The 16,274-nt window shown below is 44.5% G+C and overlaps 1 protein-coding gene across 1 annotated transcript in view; it reads right to left on the bottom strand.

Moving 5' to 3' along the window:
• CDH17 (cadherin 17) overlaps positions 1-16,274 on the bottom strand; it is a 45,509-nt gene that overhangs the window by 23,852 nt on the left and 5,383 nt on the right. Inside the window, exons 2-5 of the mRNA XM_075270248.1 lie at positions 15,932-16,012; positions 12,689-12,826; positions 9,803-9,941; positions 8,218-8,376 (exon numbers count right to left, since the gene is read on the bottom strand). Of these exons, the coding sequence (XP_075126349.1) occupies positions 8,218-8,376; positions 9,803-9,941; positions 12,689-12,826; positions 15,932-16,012 (517 nt within the window). The remainder of the gene's footprint in view (positions 1-8,217; positions 8,377-9,802; positions 9,942-12,688; positions 12,827-15,931; positions 16,013-16,274) is intronic.

Raw genomic sequence — 16,274 nt, 5'->3', positions numbered from 1 at the left:
CCCTCCACCATGAATTGGTCCAAACTGGGTTTTTTAGAGGCTCCCTCCACCATGAATTGGTCCAAACTGGGGTTTTTAGAGGCTCCCTCCACCATGAATTGGTCCAAACTGGGGTTTTTAGAGGCTCCCTCCACCATGAATTGGTCCAAACTGGGGTTTTTAGAGGCTCCCTCCACCATGAATTTGCCCAAACTGGGCTGTTTAGAGGCTCCCTCCACCATGAATTGGTCCAAACTGGGTTTTTTAGAGGCTCCCTCCACCATGAATTGGTCCAAACTGGGGTTTTTAGAGGCTCCCTCCACCATGAATTGGTCCAAACTGGGGTTTTTAGAGGCTCCCTCCACCATGAATTTGCCCAAACTGGGCTGTTTAGAGGCTCCCTCCACCATGAATTGGTCCAAATTGGGGTTTTTGGAGGCTCCCTCCACCATGAATTTGCCCAAACTGGGCTGGTTAGAGGCTCCCTCCACCATGAATTGGTCCAAACTGGGCTGGTTAGAGGCTCCCTCCACCATGAATTGGTCCAAATTGGGGTTTTTAGAGGCTCCCTCCACCATGAATTGGTCCAAACTGGGCTGTTCAGAGGCTCCCTCCACCATGAATTGGTCCAAACTGGGGTTTTTAGAGGCTCCCTCCACCATGAATTGGTCCAAACTGGGCTGGTTAGAGGCTCCCTCCACCATGAATTGGTCCAAACTGGGTTTTTTAGAGGCTCCCTCCACCATGAATTGGTCCAAACTGGGGTTTTTAGAGGCTCCCTCCACCATGAATTTGCCCAAACTGGGCTGTTTAGAGGCTCCCTCCACCATGAATTGGTCCAAATTGGGGGTTTTAGAGGCTCCCTCCACCATGAATTTGCCCAAACTGGGCTGGTTAGAGGCTCCCTCCACCATGAATTGGTCCAAACTGGGCTGGTTAGAGGCTCCCTCCACCATGAATTGGTCCAAATTGGGGTTTTTAGAGGCTCCCTCCACCATGAATTGGTCCAAACTGGGGTTTTTAGAGGCTCCCTCCACCATGAATTTGCCCAAACTGGGCTGTTTAGAGGCTCCCTCCACCATGAATTGGTCCAAATTGGGGTTTTTAGAGGCTCCCTCCACCATGAATTTGCCCAAACTGGGCTGGTTAGAGGCTCCCTCCACCATGAATTGGTCCAAACTGGGCTGGTTAGAGGCTCCCTCCACCATGAATTGGTCCAAATTGGGGTTTTTAGAGGCTCCCTCCACCATGAATTGGTCCAAACTGGGCTGTTCAGAGGCTCCCTCCACCATGAATTGGTCCAAACTGGGGTTTTTAGAGGCTCCCTCCACCATGAATTGGTCCAAACTGGGCTGGTTAGAGGCTCCCTCCACCATGAATTGGTCCAAACTGGGTTTTTTAGAGGCTCCCTCCACCATGAATTGGTCCAAACTGGGGTTTTTAGAGGCTCCCTCCACCATGAATTTGCCCAAACTGGGCTGTTTAGAGGCTCCCTCCACCATGAATTCGTCCAAATTGGGGGTTTTAGAGGCTCCCTCCACCATGAATTTGCCCAAACTGGGCTGGTTAGAGGCTCCCTCCACCATGAATTGGTCCAAACTGGGCTGGTTAGAGGCTCCCTCCACCATGAATTGGTCCAAATTGGGGTTTTTAAAGGCTCCCTCCACCATGAATTGGTCCAAACTGGGCTGTTTAGAGGCTCCCTCCACCATGAATTGGTCCAAACTGGGGTTTTTAAAGGCTCCCTCCACCATGAATTGGTCCAAACTGGGCTGGTTAGAGGCTCCCTCCACCATGAATTGGTCCAAACTGGGTTTTTTAGAGGCTCCCTCCACCATGAATTGGTCCAAACTGGGGTTTTTAGAGGCTCCCTCCACCATGAATTGGTCCAAACTGGGGTTTTTAGAGGCTCCCTCCACCATGAATTGGTCCAAACTGGGGTTTTTAGAGGCTCCCTCCACCATGAATTTGCCCAAACTGGGCTGTTTAGAGGCTCCCTCCACCATGAATTGGTCCAAACTGGGTTTTTTAGAGGCTCCCTCCACCATGAATTGGTCCAAACTGGGGTTTTTGGAGGCTCCCTCCACCATGAATTGGTCCAAACTGGGCTGGTTAGAGGCTCCCTCCACCATGAATTTGCCCAAACTGGGCTGTTTAGAGGCTCTCTCCACCATGAATTGGTCCAAACGGGGGTTTTTAGAGGCTCCCTCCACCATGAATTTGCCCAAACTGGGCTGGTTAGAGGCTCCCTCCACCATGAATTTGCCCAAACTGGGCTGTTTAGAGGCTCCCTCCACCATGAATTGGTCCAAACTGGGCTGTTTAGAGGCTCCCTCCACCATGAATTGGTCCAAACTGGGTATTTTAGAGGCTCCCTCCACCATGAATTGGTCCAAACTGGGGTTTTTAGAGGCTCCCTCCACCATGAATTGGTCCAAACTGGGGTTTTTAGAGGCTCCCTCCACCATGAATTTGCCCAAACTCTGCTGGTTAGAGGCTCAATCCACCCTGATTTTCAAAACAAATGTTGGTGCCAACCTCAACTTACTACACGGGCCAAATTCACTGCTGGTGACAAGCTCTCCTCACTGCAAGTGCCAAATACACATGTTTCAAGGTGTTTTCCTACTGTCAGAGAGGTGGTATTGAGTGTGTAAAGTGTGTAGTTGTTAGGCTGTGATGTTGGGGTAATAGAGGGTCTTTGGTGTGTTAGATGCCCCCAGACATGCTTCCCCTGCTGTCCCAGTGTCATTCCAGGGTGTTGGCATCATTTCCTGTGGTGTCATAGTGGACTTGGTGACCCTCCAGACACGGATTTGGGTTTCCCCCTTAACGAGTATATGTTCCCCATAGACTATAATGGGGTTCGAAACCTGTTCGAACACACGAACAGTGAGCGGCTGTTCGATTCGAATTTCGAACCTCGAACATTTTAGTGTTCGCTCATCTCTAGTTGTATTGTGTATGCCGTGATACAGACAATTAGAGATGAGCGAACACTAAAATGTTCGAGGTTCGAAATTCGATTCGAACAGCCGCTCACTGTTCGAGTGTTCGAATGGGTTTCGAACCCCATTATAGTCTATGGGGAACATAAACTCGTTAAGGGGGAAACCCAAATTCGTGTCTGGAGGGTCACCAAGTCCACTATGACACCCCAGGAAATGATACCAACACCCTGGAATGACACTGGGACAGCAGCGGAAGCATGTCTGGGGGCATAAAAGTCACTTTATTTCATGGAAATCCCTGTCAGTTTGCGATTTTCGCAAGCTAACTTTTCCCCATAGAAATGCATTGGCCAGTGCTGATTGGCCAGAGTACGGAACTCGACCAATCAGCGCTGGCTCTGCTGGAGGAGGCGGAGTCTAAGATCGCTCCACACCAGTCTCCATTCAGGTCCGACCTTAGACTCCGCCTCCTCCTTCAGAGCCAGCGCTGATTGGCCGAAGGCTGGCCAATGCATTCCTATGCGAATGCAGACTTAGCAGTGCTGAGTCAGTTTTGCTCAACTACACATCTGATGCACACTCGGCACTGCTACATCAGATGTAGCAATCTGATGTAGCAGAGCCGAGGGTGCACTAGAACCCCTGTGCAAACTCAGTTCACGCTAATAGAATGCATTGGCCAGCGCTGATTGGCCAATGCATTCTATTAGCCCGATGAAGTAGAGCTGAATGTGTGTGCTAAGCACACACATTCAGCACTGCTTCATCAAGCCAATACAATGCATTAGCCAGTGCTGATTGGCCAGAGTACGGAATTCGGCCAATCAGCGCTGGCTCTGCTGGAGGAGGCGGAGTCTAAGGTCGGACCTGAATGGAGACTGGTGTGGAGCGATCTTAGACTCCGCCTCCTCCAGCAGAGCCAGCGCTGATTGGCCGAATTCCGTACTCTGGCCAATCAGCACTGGCTAATGCATTGTATTGGCGTGATGAAGCAGTGCTGAATGTGTGTGCTTAGCACACACATTCAGCTTTACTTCATCGGGCTAATAGAATGCATTGGCCAGCGCTGATTGGCCGAATTCCGTACTCTGGCCAATCAGTGCTGGCCAATGCATTCTATTAGCTTGATGAAGCAGAGTGTGCACAAGGGTTCAAGCGCACCCTCGGCTCTGATGTAGCAGAGCCGAGGCTGCACAAGGGTTCAAGCGCACCCTCGGCTCTGATGTAGGAGAGCCGAGGGTGCACTTGAACCCTTGTGCAGCCTCGGCTCTGCTACATCAGAGCCGAGGGTGCGCTTGAACCCTTGTGCACACTCTGCTTCATCAAGCTAATAGAATGCATTGGCCAGCGCTGATTGGCCAATGTATTCTATTAGCCTGATGAAGTAGAGCTGAATGTGTGTGCTAAGCACACACATTCAGCTCTACTTCATCGGGCTAATAGAATGCATTGGCCAGCGCTGATTGGCCAGAGTACGGAACTCGACCAATCAGCGCTGGCTCTGCTGGAGGAGGCGGAGTCTAAGATCGCTCCACACCAGTCTCCATTCAGGTCCGACCTTAGACTCCGCCTCCTCCAGCAGAGCCAGCGCTGATTGGCCGAATTCCGTACTCTGGCCAATCAGCACTGGCTAATGCATTGTATTGGCGTGATGAAGCAGTGCTGAATGTGTGTGCTTAGCACACACATTCAGCTCTACTTCATCGGGCTAATAGAATGCATTGGCCAATCAGCGCTGGCCAATGCATTCTATTAGCGTGAACTGAGTTTGCACAGGGGTTCTAGTGCACCCTCGGCTCTGCTACATCAGATTGCTACATCTGATGTAGCAGTGCCGAGTGTGCATCAGATGTGTAGTTGAGCAAAACTGACTCAGCACTGCTAAGTCTCTGCATTCGCATAGGAATGCATTGGCCAGCCTTCGGCCAATCAGCGCTGGCTCTGCCGGAGGAGGCGGAGTCTAAGGTCGGACCTGAATGGAGACTGGTGTGGAGCGATCTTAGACTCCGCCTCCTCCAGCAGAGCCAGCGCTGATTGGTCGAGTTCCGTACTCTGGCCAATCAGCGCTGGCCAATGCATTCTATTAGCCCGATGAAGTAGAGCTGAATGTGTGTGCTTAGCACACACATTCAGCTCTACTTCATCAGGCTAATAGAATACATTGGCCAATCAGCGCTGGCCAATGCATTCTATTAGCTTGATGAAGCAGAGTGTGCACAAGGGTTCAAGCGCACCCTCGGCTCTGATGTAGCAGAGCTGAGGGTGCACAAGGGTTCAAGTGCACCCTCGGCTCTCCTACATCAGAGCCGAGGGTGCGCTTGAACCCTTGTGCAGCCTCGGCTCTGCTACATCAGAGCCGAGGGTGCGCTTGAACCCTTGTGCACACTCTGCTTCATCAAGCTAATAGAATGCATTGGCCAGCACTGATTGGCCAGAGTACGGAATTCGGCCAATCAGCGCTGGCCAATGCATCCCTATGGGAAAAAGTTTATCTCACAAAAATCACAATTACACACCCGATAGAGCCCCAAAAAGTTATTTTTAATAACATTCCCCCCTAAATAAAGGTTATCCCTAGCTATCCCTGCCTGTACAGCTATCCCTGTCTCATAGTCACAAAGTTCACATTCTCATATGACCCGGATTTGAAATCCACTATTCGTCTAAAATGGAGGTCACCTGATTTCGGCAGCCAATGACTTTTTCCAATTTTTTTCAATGCCCCCAGTGTCGTAGTTCCTGTCCCACCTCCCCTGCGCTGTTATTGGTGCAAAAAAGGCGCCAGGGAAGGTGGGAGGGGAATCGAATTTTGGCGCACTTTACCACGTGGTGTTCGATTCGATTCGAACATGGCGAACACCCTGATATCCGATCGAACATGTGTTCGATAGAACACTGTTCGCTCATCTCTACAGACTATGTGATGTGTTGTATTGTGTATGTCGTGATACAGACAATGTGATGTGTTGTATTGTGTCAGACAATGTGATGTGTTGTATTGTGTCAGACAATGTGATGTGTTGTATTGTGTATGTCGTGATACAGACAATGTGATGTGTTGTATTGTGTATGTCGTGATACAGACAATGTGATGTGTTGTATTGTGTATGTCGTGATACAGACAATGTGATGTGTTGTATTGTATTGTGTCAGACAATGTGATGTGTTGTATTATGTCAGACAATGTGATGTGTTGTATTGTGTTAGACAATGTGATGTGTTGTATTGTGTCAGACAATGTGATGTGTTGTATTGTGTCAGACAATGTGATGTGTTGTATTGTGTCAGACAATGTGATGTGTTGTATTGTGTCAGACAATGTGATGTGTTGTATTGTCAGACAATGTGATGTGTTGTATTGTGTATGTCGTGATACAGACAATGTGATGTGTTGTATTGTGTCAGACAATGTGATGTGTTGTATTGTGTATGTCGTGATACAGACAATGTGATGTGTTATATAGTGGAAAGCTATATGTAAATGTGAGTAGAGTGAGGGCTACTCCTGAGGTGACAGTAAGGAGTGTGCAGGCAGGTTGAGGCAGGAAATGCCAGGCAGTGTGTGTGAGTCTATAGCTGGGGCTAGGAGTCCTGCTTTTGTGCGTCTCCTGCAAGGAAACCATGTTGTTTAGTGGCACCAAAAGTAGCCTGTGACTCAATCCTAAGGGAAAACTATGTTTGTTAAAAATTGCACGCAAATCCGTCCAGGCGTTTTAGCGTGATTGAGGAACAAACATCCAAACTCACAAACATCCAAACACACAAACTTTCACACTTATAATATTAGTAGGATGTGCTTTGCACGTTTCCAAGGGTAACTGCTTTTTAAGCAAAAAGGTTTCCATTTTTTGGGTTCTCAAGCAGCCCCTAATAATGGAAACCTGGATGTAGCAAGAATGTTGGGATTCAATCGAATCTGAGCTTTTCAAAAAATTGTAAAGAGTCCTATAAGATCATCTCTAGTCATTTTTAATGATGCATTAAAAACAGTACACATGTCAAAGTGAGTAACCACAGCCCCCTATAAGTCTAAGGCCCCACATTGCAGAAAGGCAGCATTTTTGTTGCAGATTTTGCAGCGGTTTTCTGAGCCAAAGCCAGGAGTGGATTGAGCAGAAGGTAGAAGTATCAGAACTTCCTAAATATTTCTCATTCCTTTTTTAGCCATTCTTGGCTTTGGCACAAAAAAACGCAACAAAAAAAGCTGACTTTCCGCAATGTGGGGCCTCAGCCTTACAACGTCCATTTTCACAGGTGCAGCCCTGTTTCCGGTAGAAATCTACCTTTAAGCTCAGTGCAGGCCCCCGGACAATAAATGCAATTTCAGTGGTATTATATGATGCACCGTTGCTACTCAGGATCGTCTCTTGCCACTCTTGTGAAAACAACTGATTGTAATTTTTAGTAAACAAGTCCTGAGAAATAATCAGGTTTACATAATAAGAAATCCAGCTGACACACATAAACACTCCGACTATAGGAGCCGCTGACCACATCCAGCCATTATCCCTCCGTGACCTTAATCTCTCCTGTTTTTGTAAACATTCAATTTATTAAATGTATCTGAGAAAGAAAAGCGAGAGATAAACATCCGGAAACCTGAAGCACACGGAGGGGTAACATGAAGCTCCGGGACCCCAGTGCAAAATCTGGCCCGGGATCCACTGCCTACCATGTGCCATGTGTATATAAGATAAGATGGGGAAATTTTAGGTGTCATCTTAAGTGTCATCTTAGGAGGCAACGGGGCCTTTTAGCCCCTTTGAACCCCATAGAGCTACACTTCTGGCTGTCTAAATGTACTGTTAGACTTTCATATTCAGATTATTTGCATTTTAAGGCCATGAGCACAGAACTCTACACCTCAGATTGCATTGGTTGCAGATATTAAAGGAAAACTCTGCAAGTATAAGAATTGTCTATATTGCCCTGTTACTGCGACTGATGCTTGCAAATCCTAAGTTATCGGTTGCTGTGTTATTAAAGGGAACTTTTATATATATGCTCTATAGTGTGTAATATATACATATAGCACAGTAGGTAATATTACTGTATTGCTATACCACTGTATTACTATGAAGATCCTGTTACTCAAGCAATTGTACTTATTTTACTTACAAAAAGATTAACGTCTTTCCATTGAGATAAAATAATCGGATGAGCCGGATTAAGACCTACAATCTTTGTCAATGAAATACTTCCTTTTGCAGCCGAAGCAATTGAGCCATCTGTTGGCCGGGTTAATATTAAGCCGCCAGAGGTCTTCTTAGTATCGCTCTGCACTTACCTTCTATAGTAGTGGAAATTTCCCCCGTTACGTTATTGATCTGGAAATACATGACTCCGGTAGGGTCCGGGATCTGCTGCTTGATTTTGTAGACAAGTTGGGCATTGGGTGTTGTTGGGTCGTCTTTATCAGTTGCGTAAACTTGGATGAATGGCCTACCTAAATGGGTCAAGTGCAAAACAGAAAAATCAGCAATTTTTTTGTAGAACTGAAACTTATCTATAGGAAAGTTTTGTTAGAATTCTATTATAGAATAGACATTGTAATAGATGAAGATCTTAGAAGGTTATGGCCAAACCAATCCCAAGACGTTGGTAAGACATGAACATGGTGTTATCCATCTGTGATATCAAGACAGTAAAAAAGAACTGACCTAAGAACTTGGGGTCCATCTGGTCTACTTGAGTTTTGAAGGTTGTCATTACTGTCATGGCATCAATAAACTGGAATATTGTCTTTTCCTTAAAGGGGTTGTCCCATCACAAGGATCCTATCTATACTGCTTGTTAATGTGGATGTAAGACTTTTCCTAAATACATTGCTTCAGCAAAAGTTTGTCCACTTTGTTTGCTTTGTTTGTCCACTATCTTACTTTATTCAATTCATTTTTGACACAGCCCTTGACTTATCTGCTCAAAAGTCAAGTGATGTATCTGCTGCTCCCAGGGGAGAGGGAGGAGGGGCTAAGTGCAGGGAGCGAGCCTGTGTATCTAGCTATTCCTGTGTCTACACCACGTGACCTAGGTCCTGCTCTCAGATAGGGGAGAGGAGCTGCTTTCATTTCTGAACTCGTCTTCTGTTCTCCCAGTTATCAGGCTAGCTAATTCAATTGTGTTCATTATGGCAGAGACAGACAGTATTGTGCATATAGTGTTGTTTGAGGACCTTTGATGACATCACAGGCCCTTCAGCCTCCCCATAGGATCACGCTATGTGGTGGGCGGAGCTACATGCTAATTTGGGGGTGGAGCTAAACTGCAGGTTGCATGAAACCACGCCCACCAAATGACGCAAGAAACCAGGAAGGAAGAAGATTTTACAGCAGTGAAGACTGGTGAGTATGCGACATGGGAATACCCCTTTAATCTTTCCTTTAATCTGAATAGGTGATAGCTATTCCTCCTGACTCCATCCTTCCCCCATCTACCTCATACACATGCAGTCTTCAGCATTGTATCTATTACAGGTCAGTAGAGTCAGGGCATGTCCGTGACTTATAGGCTAAGGCCCCAACGTAGCGTCCCGCATCACAAAAGCGCTGCAGGAAAAACTGTGGTGGCAACCAGTGTTTCCGTAGATGTCGTTGACATGCTGCTATTTCCAAAACCTCAACCAAAATGTTGTAAATGTTTTTTAGTAGGGCGGATGGGCAATTTAAGGACTGTAATAGGGCATGAAAACACATATAGTAGTTATTGGTTTCACGGCACAAAATAAATCTAATATAACGTATAAAACTATGAGCACGGGACATGTTGGGACTCCAATAGATTGGGATTGGAATACATTGCATTAGATAATGGGAAGGTAAAGGAAGAAACAGAAGGAATTATTGCTATATTAATAGTAACCTTTCATGACTTACCTGCCCTGGACTGTTCTCTGACATCTCCATAATACTTGCTCTGGTTAAAAACTGGTGCATTGTTATTGATGTCATCTACTATTATGGTAATAGTGTATGGACCTTCAATGAGTGATCCTCGGCTGTCAGTAGTTTTCACCTACAGATGAAGAACGCACAAATTCTATCAATCCATTTCCAGAATAGCAGCCATCTCTATGAAGATTCACAGATTTTCCTTCTGTCTGTCCATGGTAGGTCAGGATGGCTGTCTAATGGATATAACAATTCTGGATACAAACAGGTAGAAGGCAGAATTCTGGCAGAGACCTGTGTTGGCATCTCTGGTGGTTTGTGTCATATTTCTACTCTATGTTCCCGGGCACTCTTTTAGAAAATGGGCAGAGCATGGTGTCAGTCTGGGTGGGTCGAGGCAGAGACATCCCGGTCCACCAGATTTACTGTCAGTAATAAAACACCAGAAAACTGGCATGAGTTATATGCTTGGGGAGATGATAGACTGCCTTGAATGGATGGGCAGAATGTTGCTAAATCCCTGTGTGACCATAGAGAGAATCGTGTAGCCGTACGGACTTCTCTATCCTTCCCTTTGGATTTCCTAACTCTGTAAATGGAAATCTACACCTGCTAAAGGTGGAAGAAGGTTTTCCCTATAATTTGTACCAATTTCTGTTTCAAGTTATAGTCTTTGGCTGGGTTTTATGACACGATGTTCTTATTGTGGACAGGTTATCAGGTAGGGACACTACTATGAGAAGACAATCTGGACACAATAAGGACATCATGGTTGGGTTTCTGACAAGCCCCAGACCATAGAAAGTTCCTGCATTCATGGTCACATCCATTGGAAACTGATCAAGACAAAAGACTGTCCACACTAAGATGGTTGGAGGAAATCTTTAAAACTCTTCAAATGTTTAAATTATACATATTACCAAAAAAGTTTGCCTACAAATTGAAATATGGTTATGTTTAACATAATAACAATGGGAACAATGGGGTACAATCTGAAATTGGATTCACAAAGGTAACACATTGTTTCATTCAGGTGACCCTAACCTATCTATCTGTTGGTTTGAGTTGACATGCTGGGCCCTGGTGTCCCTAACCTATCTATCTGTGAGTATGGGTTGAAATACTGGGCTTTGGTTATCCTAACTAGAGATGAGCGAACAGCGTTTGATCGAATTAGTATTCGATCGAATATCAGGCTGTTCAAGGCATTCGATTCCAATCGAATACCACGTGGCAAACGCACTAAAAATTTGTATCCCCTCCCACCTTCCCTGGCGCTTTTTTTGCACCAATAACGGCACAGGGAAGGTGGGATAGGAAGTAGGAAAACGTAGGCATCGAAAAAAAAATCGGAAAAAGCAACTGGCTGGCTAAATCAGGTGACCTCCACTTTATACAAATAGTGTCTTTCAGATTCGGTTCATATGAGACTGTGAACTATGTGACTGTGAGACAAGGATAGATGTACCTGCAGGGTTAGCTAGGAATTAGCTTTATTTAGGTAGGAATCTTACTCAAACAGCTCTTTGGGGCTCTACATACCTTCCTTGCCAGCCCGAGATATGTGCAAGAGTACGGTCAATGCATTCCTATGGGAAAAAGTCAGCTCTGGCATACCGCAAGCTGCCAGCGATCCCGACTAGCATATGGTGCGCTGCCACGATGTGTTTGCATTGAACTTACTCTCGCATTTAGCTCGGGCTGGCAAGGTCTTATCACTTTCAAACTTCACCTACAAGCACATCTTGTGGCAGCCCATTATATGCTAGTCGGGATCCCTGGCAGCCTGCGTTATGCGGGAGCTGCCTTTTTCTCATAGGAATGCATTGACCAGCGTTGATTGCCCGAATGCCATACAGTGTACAGCATTGGCCAACCAATGCTGGTTCTGCCGGAGGCTCGTCTTTGAGGAGGCAGAGTCTAAGATCGGTCCACAGCAGTCTCCATTGTGGTCCGATCTCAGATGTAGCAACGCTCAGCGCACAGCCAGCTCTGTGTTCAGGGCACAGCCAGCTCTGCTACATCTCAGATGTAGCAGAGCTGTGCACTGAACTCTGCTATATCTGAGATGTAGCAGAGCTGGCTGTCGCTGAACACAGAGCTGGCTGTGCGCTGCTACAGAGCTGCTACATCTGAGATGTAGCAGAGCTGGCTGTGGGCTGAACACAGAGCTGGCTGTGCACTGAACTCTGCTACATGTGAGATCGGACCACAATGGAGACTGCTGTGGACCGATCTTAGACTCCGCCTCCGCTGGCAGAACCAGCGTTGATTGGCCAAATGCTGTACACTGTATGCATTCGGCCAATGAACTCTGGTCAATGCATTCCTATGGGAGAAAGTCAGCTCCCGCATTATTAGTGGCATAATACAGTGACTTGGGCGTGTTAGATGCCCCCAGGCATGCTTCCCCTGCTGTCCCAGTTGCATTCCAGAGGTGTTGTTATCATTTGCTGAGGTGTCATAGTGGACTTGGTGACTCTCCTGAGTCGAATAGTGGTTTCCCCTGAAATGAAGCTTTTTTCCCCATAGACTATAATGGGATTCCATATTGGTTCAAATAGTTGAATATTGAGGGGCTATTCGAAACGAATATCAAATATCGAATATTTCACTGTTCGCTCATCTCTAATCCTAACCTATCTATCCATGTGTTTGGGTTGATATGTTGGGCTCTTGTGACACACTCCCTTTAAATGTATTCTGGCAGTCAGACCCCCCACCATCACCACCACTGAGGGACTGTTGCCATATCCAAGCAATATACAGTTACTTTATATATTAAGATATCCCTTTAACACTTTCATTCCATGGAAACATTGTTACACTATAGAATTAGTATAGAATGAACCATTTTCATATTCTTTTTACCTTTAATGTGTAGATTTGTTTCTTCTCCCAGTTCAGAGCCACTCCTGTCACCAGCCAGCCATCACGGTCAATGGAAAATGTATTATCAGTTTCACCTTCCAGTAGAAAATTTTCACTACTAGGGTCATTTTTTACAAACTAGAAGAAAATAGAATTGTATTACTGTAGATATTGTGCATGGTAAAATCTATCACATAAGACATTTGTAGCTAATAGGTAATACTGGTAAATAGGCAGAACCCCATACCCCAGGCAATACTGAGTTCACAGACATTAAATAGCACATCAGGCACCAAAACTAACAGCATTGATTGCTCAGGAATGGTGAGGGCCAGAGAAAAAATTACAACTGTGTTGGAAATAGCACAGCAGCTATTAAATGATGTAAAGAGATGGCCTTGTGAAAGGTCCTCTTTAAATAAAATTGTCCTCCACTGTTGGGTCCAGAGGTCTGTTCAATCATAGAAAACCAAACCCCCTATCTGAAGGGGTTACCAGAGAAGGAAAGGCTCTTGAGGATTGTTACCATCATATATGCTAATTCTATTTTGAATCCATTGTATGGAAGTGTTACTTGGTCAACATATGACATTATTATTTGGGCACTGTGTTATATGGTACTTCTAAATAGGAACTATTCGGAATGATTATTTATAGCCATATAGAAGGATAGAGTTTCACCAGAAAGGATCACAAAGGGCACCCTCCAATGTAAGATTATTCTCCAAAGGTGGTCCAGTCTGACCCTATAACATTAGAAAAGTAAGGGCCGGTTCACGCAACGGAATCTGGCGCTAATTTTGAGGTGGATTCTGCCGAAAACCAGCGCCAGATTCCGCTCTGATTCACTGGAAGGTTGAAATTGGAACAAGATTCTGAAAAAATAGAAGCGCCCTGCTCAATCCTGCCATGAATTCCCAGCCCCCCCCCCCCCCAGATAGATAGGTTAGTGTAAAAAATAAAAATTTATTGCCAAAAATATCTAAATGTAAGCCAATACGCAAAGAGGATTAAGAAGCGAAACATACGTAAAAACAATGTGGAAGGATACATAATGTAGCCATCCTACTACTGAATTCCAGGACAGATGGAAACAGGACAAGGGGCGATATTAGACTATGCACTCCAGATTCTGAATATTAAAATAGAATTATACATGACAATACCAGTTATAACATGTCTGCAATTCCCATATAAAGCCAAGCTGACGAGATGCAAGTACATCGAAACAGCTGTCCTTGGCTGAGAAGACTGTATCTGGTTAAATCCCAACATCATTGCAAACAAAGGCCTCTGAGAAGGTCGGCATGATGTTAAAGGTAGCGCCCTCTATAGGCTTTGTTTGACTGAGACTCTGTCTTCCTAATTACATCATGGAAGATAGACTTGCACATTCTCAGTCAGCGCCCTCTATTGGTGTGCATACTTGAGGCGCTGGCATCCTAATTACATCATGGAAGTCAGATTTGCATATTCTTCCCATGTTCCTTTGCAGTGGAGCGCTCATGGCTTAATAAGACTCCACACACCTATATGGTGGTCTCTCCCTATGGAGTGACAATATCCCCTTACCCATATAAAGGTATTACATATATAATGTGGAAATGTAAACACAACACCTTATTAATGGCACATATAAATGTACCCACTGACATAGTGAAGTCTATAAGCTGCCCCCCGCTCCCCCAATTGCACCCCTCTTTCATCTGTCTTTGGAGCCTACACACTGTGTGTGATCATATGCTCGGTTACTCACAGGCTATATTTGCTTATCCCTTGGGGTTGGATTTTATTGGATGATCTATACAATGGCAAAAAGTGATGTCATGTTTACAAGCTAATAAAAGTGATTTTGGTAGTAAATCTGCCCATGGCCAAGGATGGAAATGGAGAATGGATTGCAGGTGAGCAAATAGATGGAAGAGTTTTATGTATTCTATTTCCCAACACTTTCCCCTTTACATTTTTCTCTTCCACCAAGAAAAGACAAGTCTGACACTCCCAACATTTATGAGGTCCATAAATAAATCCGCCATACACATTACAAAACCTCTACTGTCATAAACTGAGCTGGCAAAGCTTATATTGAGATTTTATGTATCTGAGTCACAGTCACGGATCATAGAGGTGAAAAGTCAGGAATATCGAGGTCTGCTATCCATGACTAAATCACCAAATGGTCAAGGAACTGCTGCTTTCCATTTGTAATTCCTCAATATTAGTATGGCAGTCATGTGGACGTGTCAGTACTGATGATGATGGTATTATTACTCTATTGGGAAATAAATCTGCCAGCTAAACGTCTGTAGGTAACCCCATAAAGCCAAAACCAGGAATAGTATCTGTTATGGGGTTCTAAAGACTGTTAGAGCCCAATATGATGTCTAAAATTTCTTTGTATCTGTTTCAACCCAGTATATAGTAAAGACAACCAAACATGGCTGATATTACAGATTACTACTGGGTCTTATGACTTATGCTTAGGTCAGGTCAGCTAGTGCTGTGTACTTATTTTTATAAGATCTACCATCTGACTCCTAGTAAAGATTCGTTCTTCCATCTAGTTTGTAGTGCATTTCTGACATCTATTTGGCTCCTAGTGGGGTTTCCGTCTTCTATCTGGGTCCTAGTGGGGTTTCCTTCTTCTATTTGACTTCTACTAGGTTTTCCTACTACTATTTGGCTCCTTGTGAGATTCCCTACTCCTATTTAGATCCTAGTGAGATTCCCTACTCCTATTTGGCTCCTAGTGAGGTTTCCTTCTCTTATCTTGATCTTAGTGGGTTTTCCTACTTCTATTTGGCTCCTAGTGGGGTTTTATACTTCTATTTGGCTCCTAGTGGGATTTCCTACTCTTATTTGGCTCCTAGTGATGTTTTCTTCTCCTCTTTGGCTCTTAGTAGGATTCACTTCTCCTATATGGTTCGTAGTGGGGTTTCCTACTTCTATTGGCTCCTAGTGGGGTTTCCTACTTCTATTTGGCTCCTAGTGAGTTTCCTTTCTCCTATCTGTCTCATAGTGGACTTTCCTAAACCAGGAACTATTTATGATATCAATTTATAGGGTATTTGTCATAATGTAATGTTTTGGTTTTATTCCATAGTGTATGTTATTTGTTCTTTTGATAAGAGAATATAATTTATTGGTCCTTGTTTCCTAGAAAATTGATTATAGTAAATAATGAATAGCCTATGTATATACCACTGGAACAAATAAAATATCTTTCATAAGTAATATAAATACCTGATATATCTTTGTGGCAACTCCTTCTGGAACATGTAAAGTCTTGCTTGCAAGAGGTCCTGTATTTTCTGCTACAATTTTCTAAAAATAAAAGGATATTATGCAAAATATATTATTAATCCAAGAATTAGATTTTTACTTCATATACGATCGATATGAGTATATGGAGATATATTAATTGCTATACTAGAGATGGGTGATTTTGTTTTAGGGTCTGGTGGCTTGAGTCCTAGAATTGTTTTTGGGTTGAACAAGTTTGGTACCAACCACACCTTAAGTTGGCTTCAAACATAGTGTATAACACTCCTAGAAACAATGTATAAAACATAGTGTAGAGCACAGT

This window comes from Leptodactylus fuscus, chromosome 4, assembly GCF_031893055.1.
Source record: "Leptodactylus fuscus isolate aLepFus1 chromosome 4, aLepFus1.hap2, whole genome shotgun sequence".
NCBI classification, from domain to species: domain Eukaryota; kingdom Metazoa; phylum Chordata; class Amphibia; order Anura; family Leptodactylidae; genus Leptodactylus; species Leptodactylus fuscus.
Note: the sequence above shows the minus strand (reverse complement) of the source record. Positions and strands in the feature narration are given on the sequence as shown.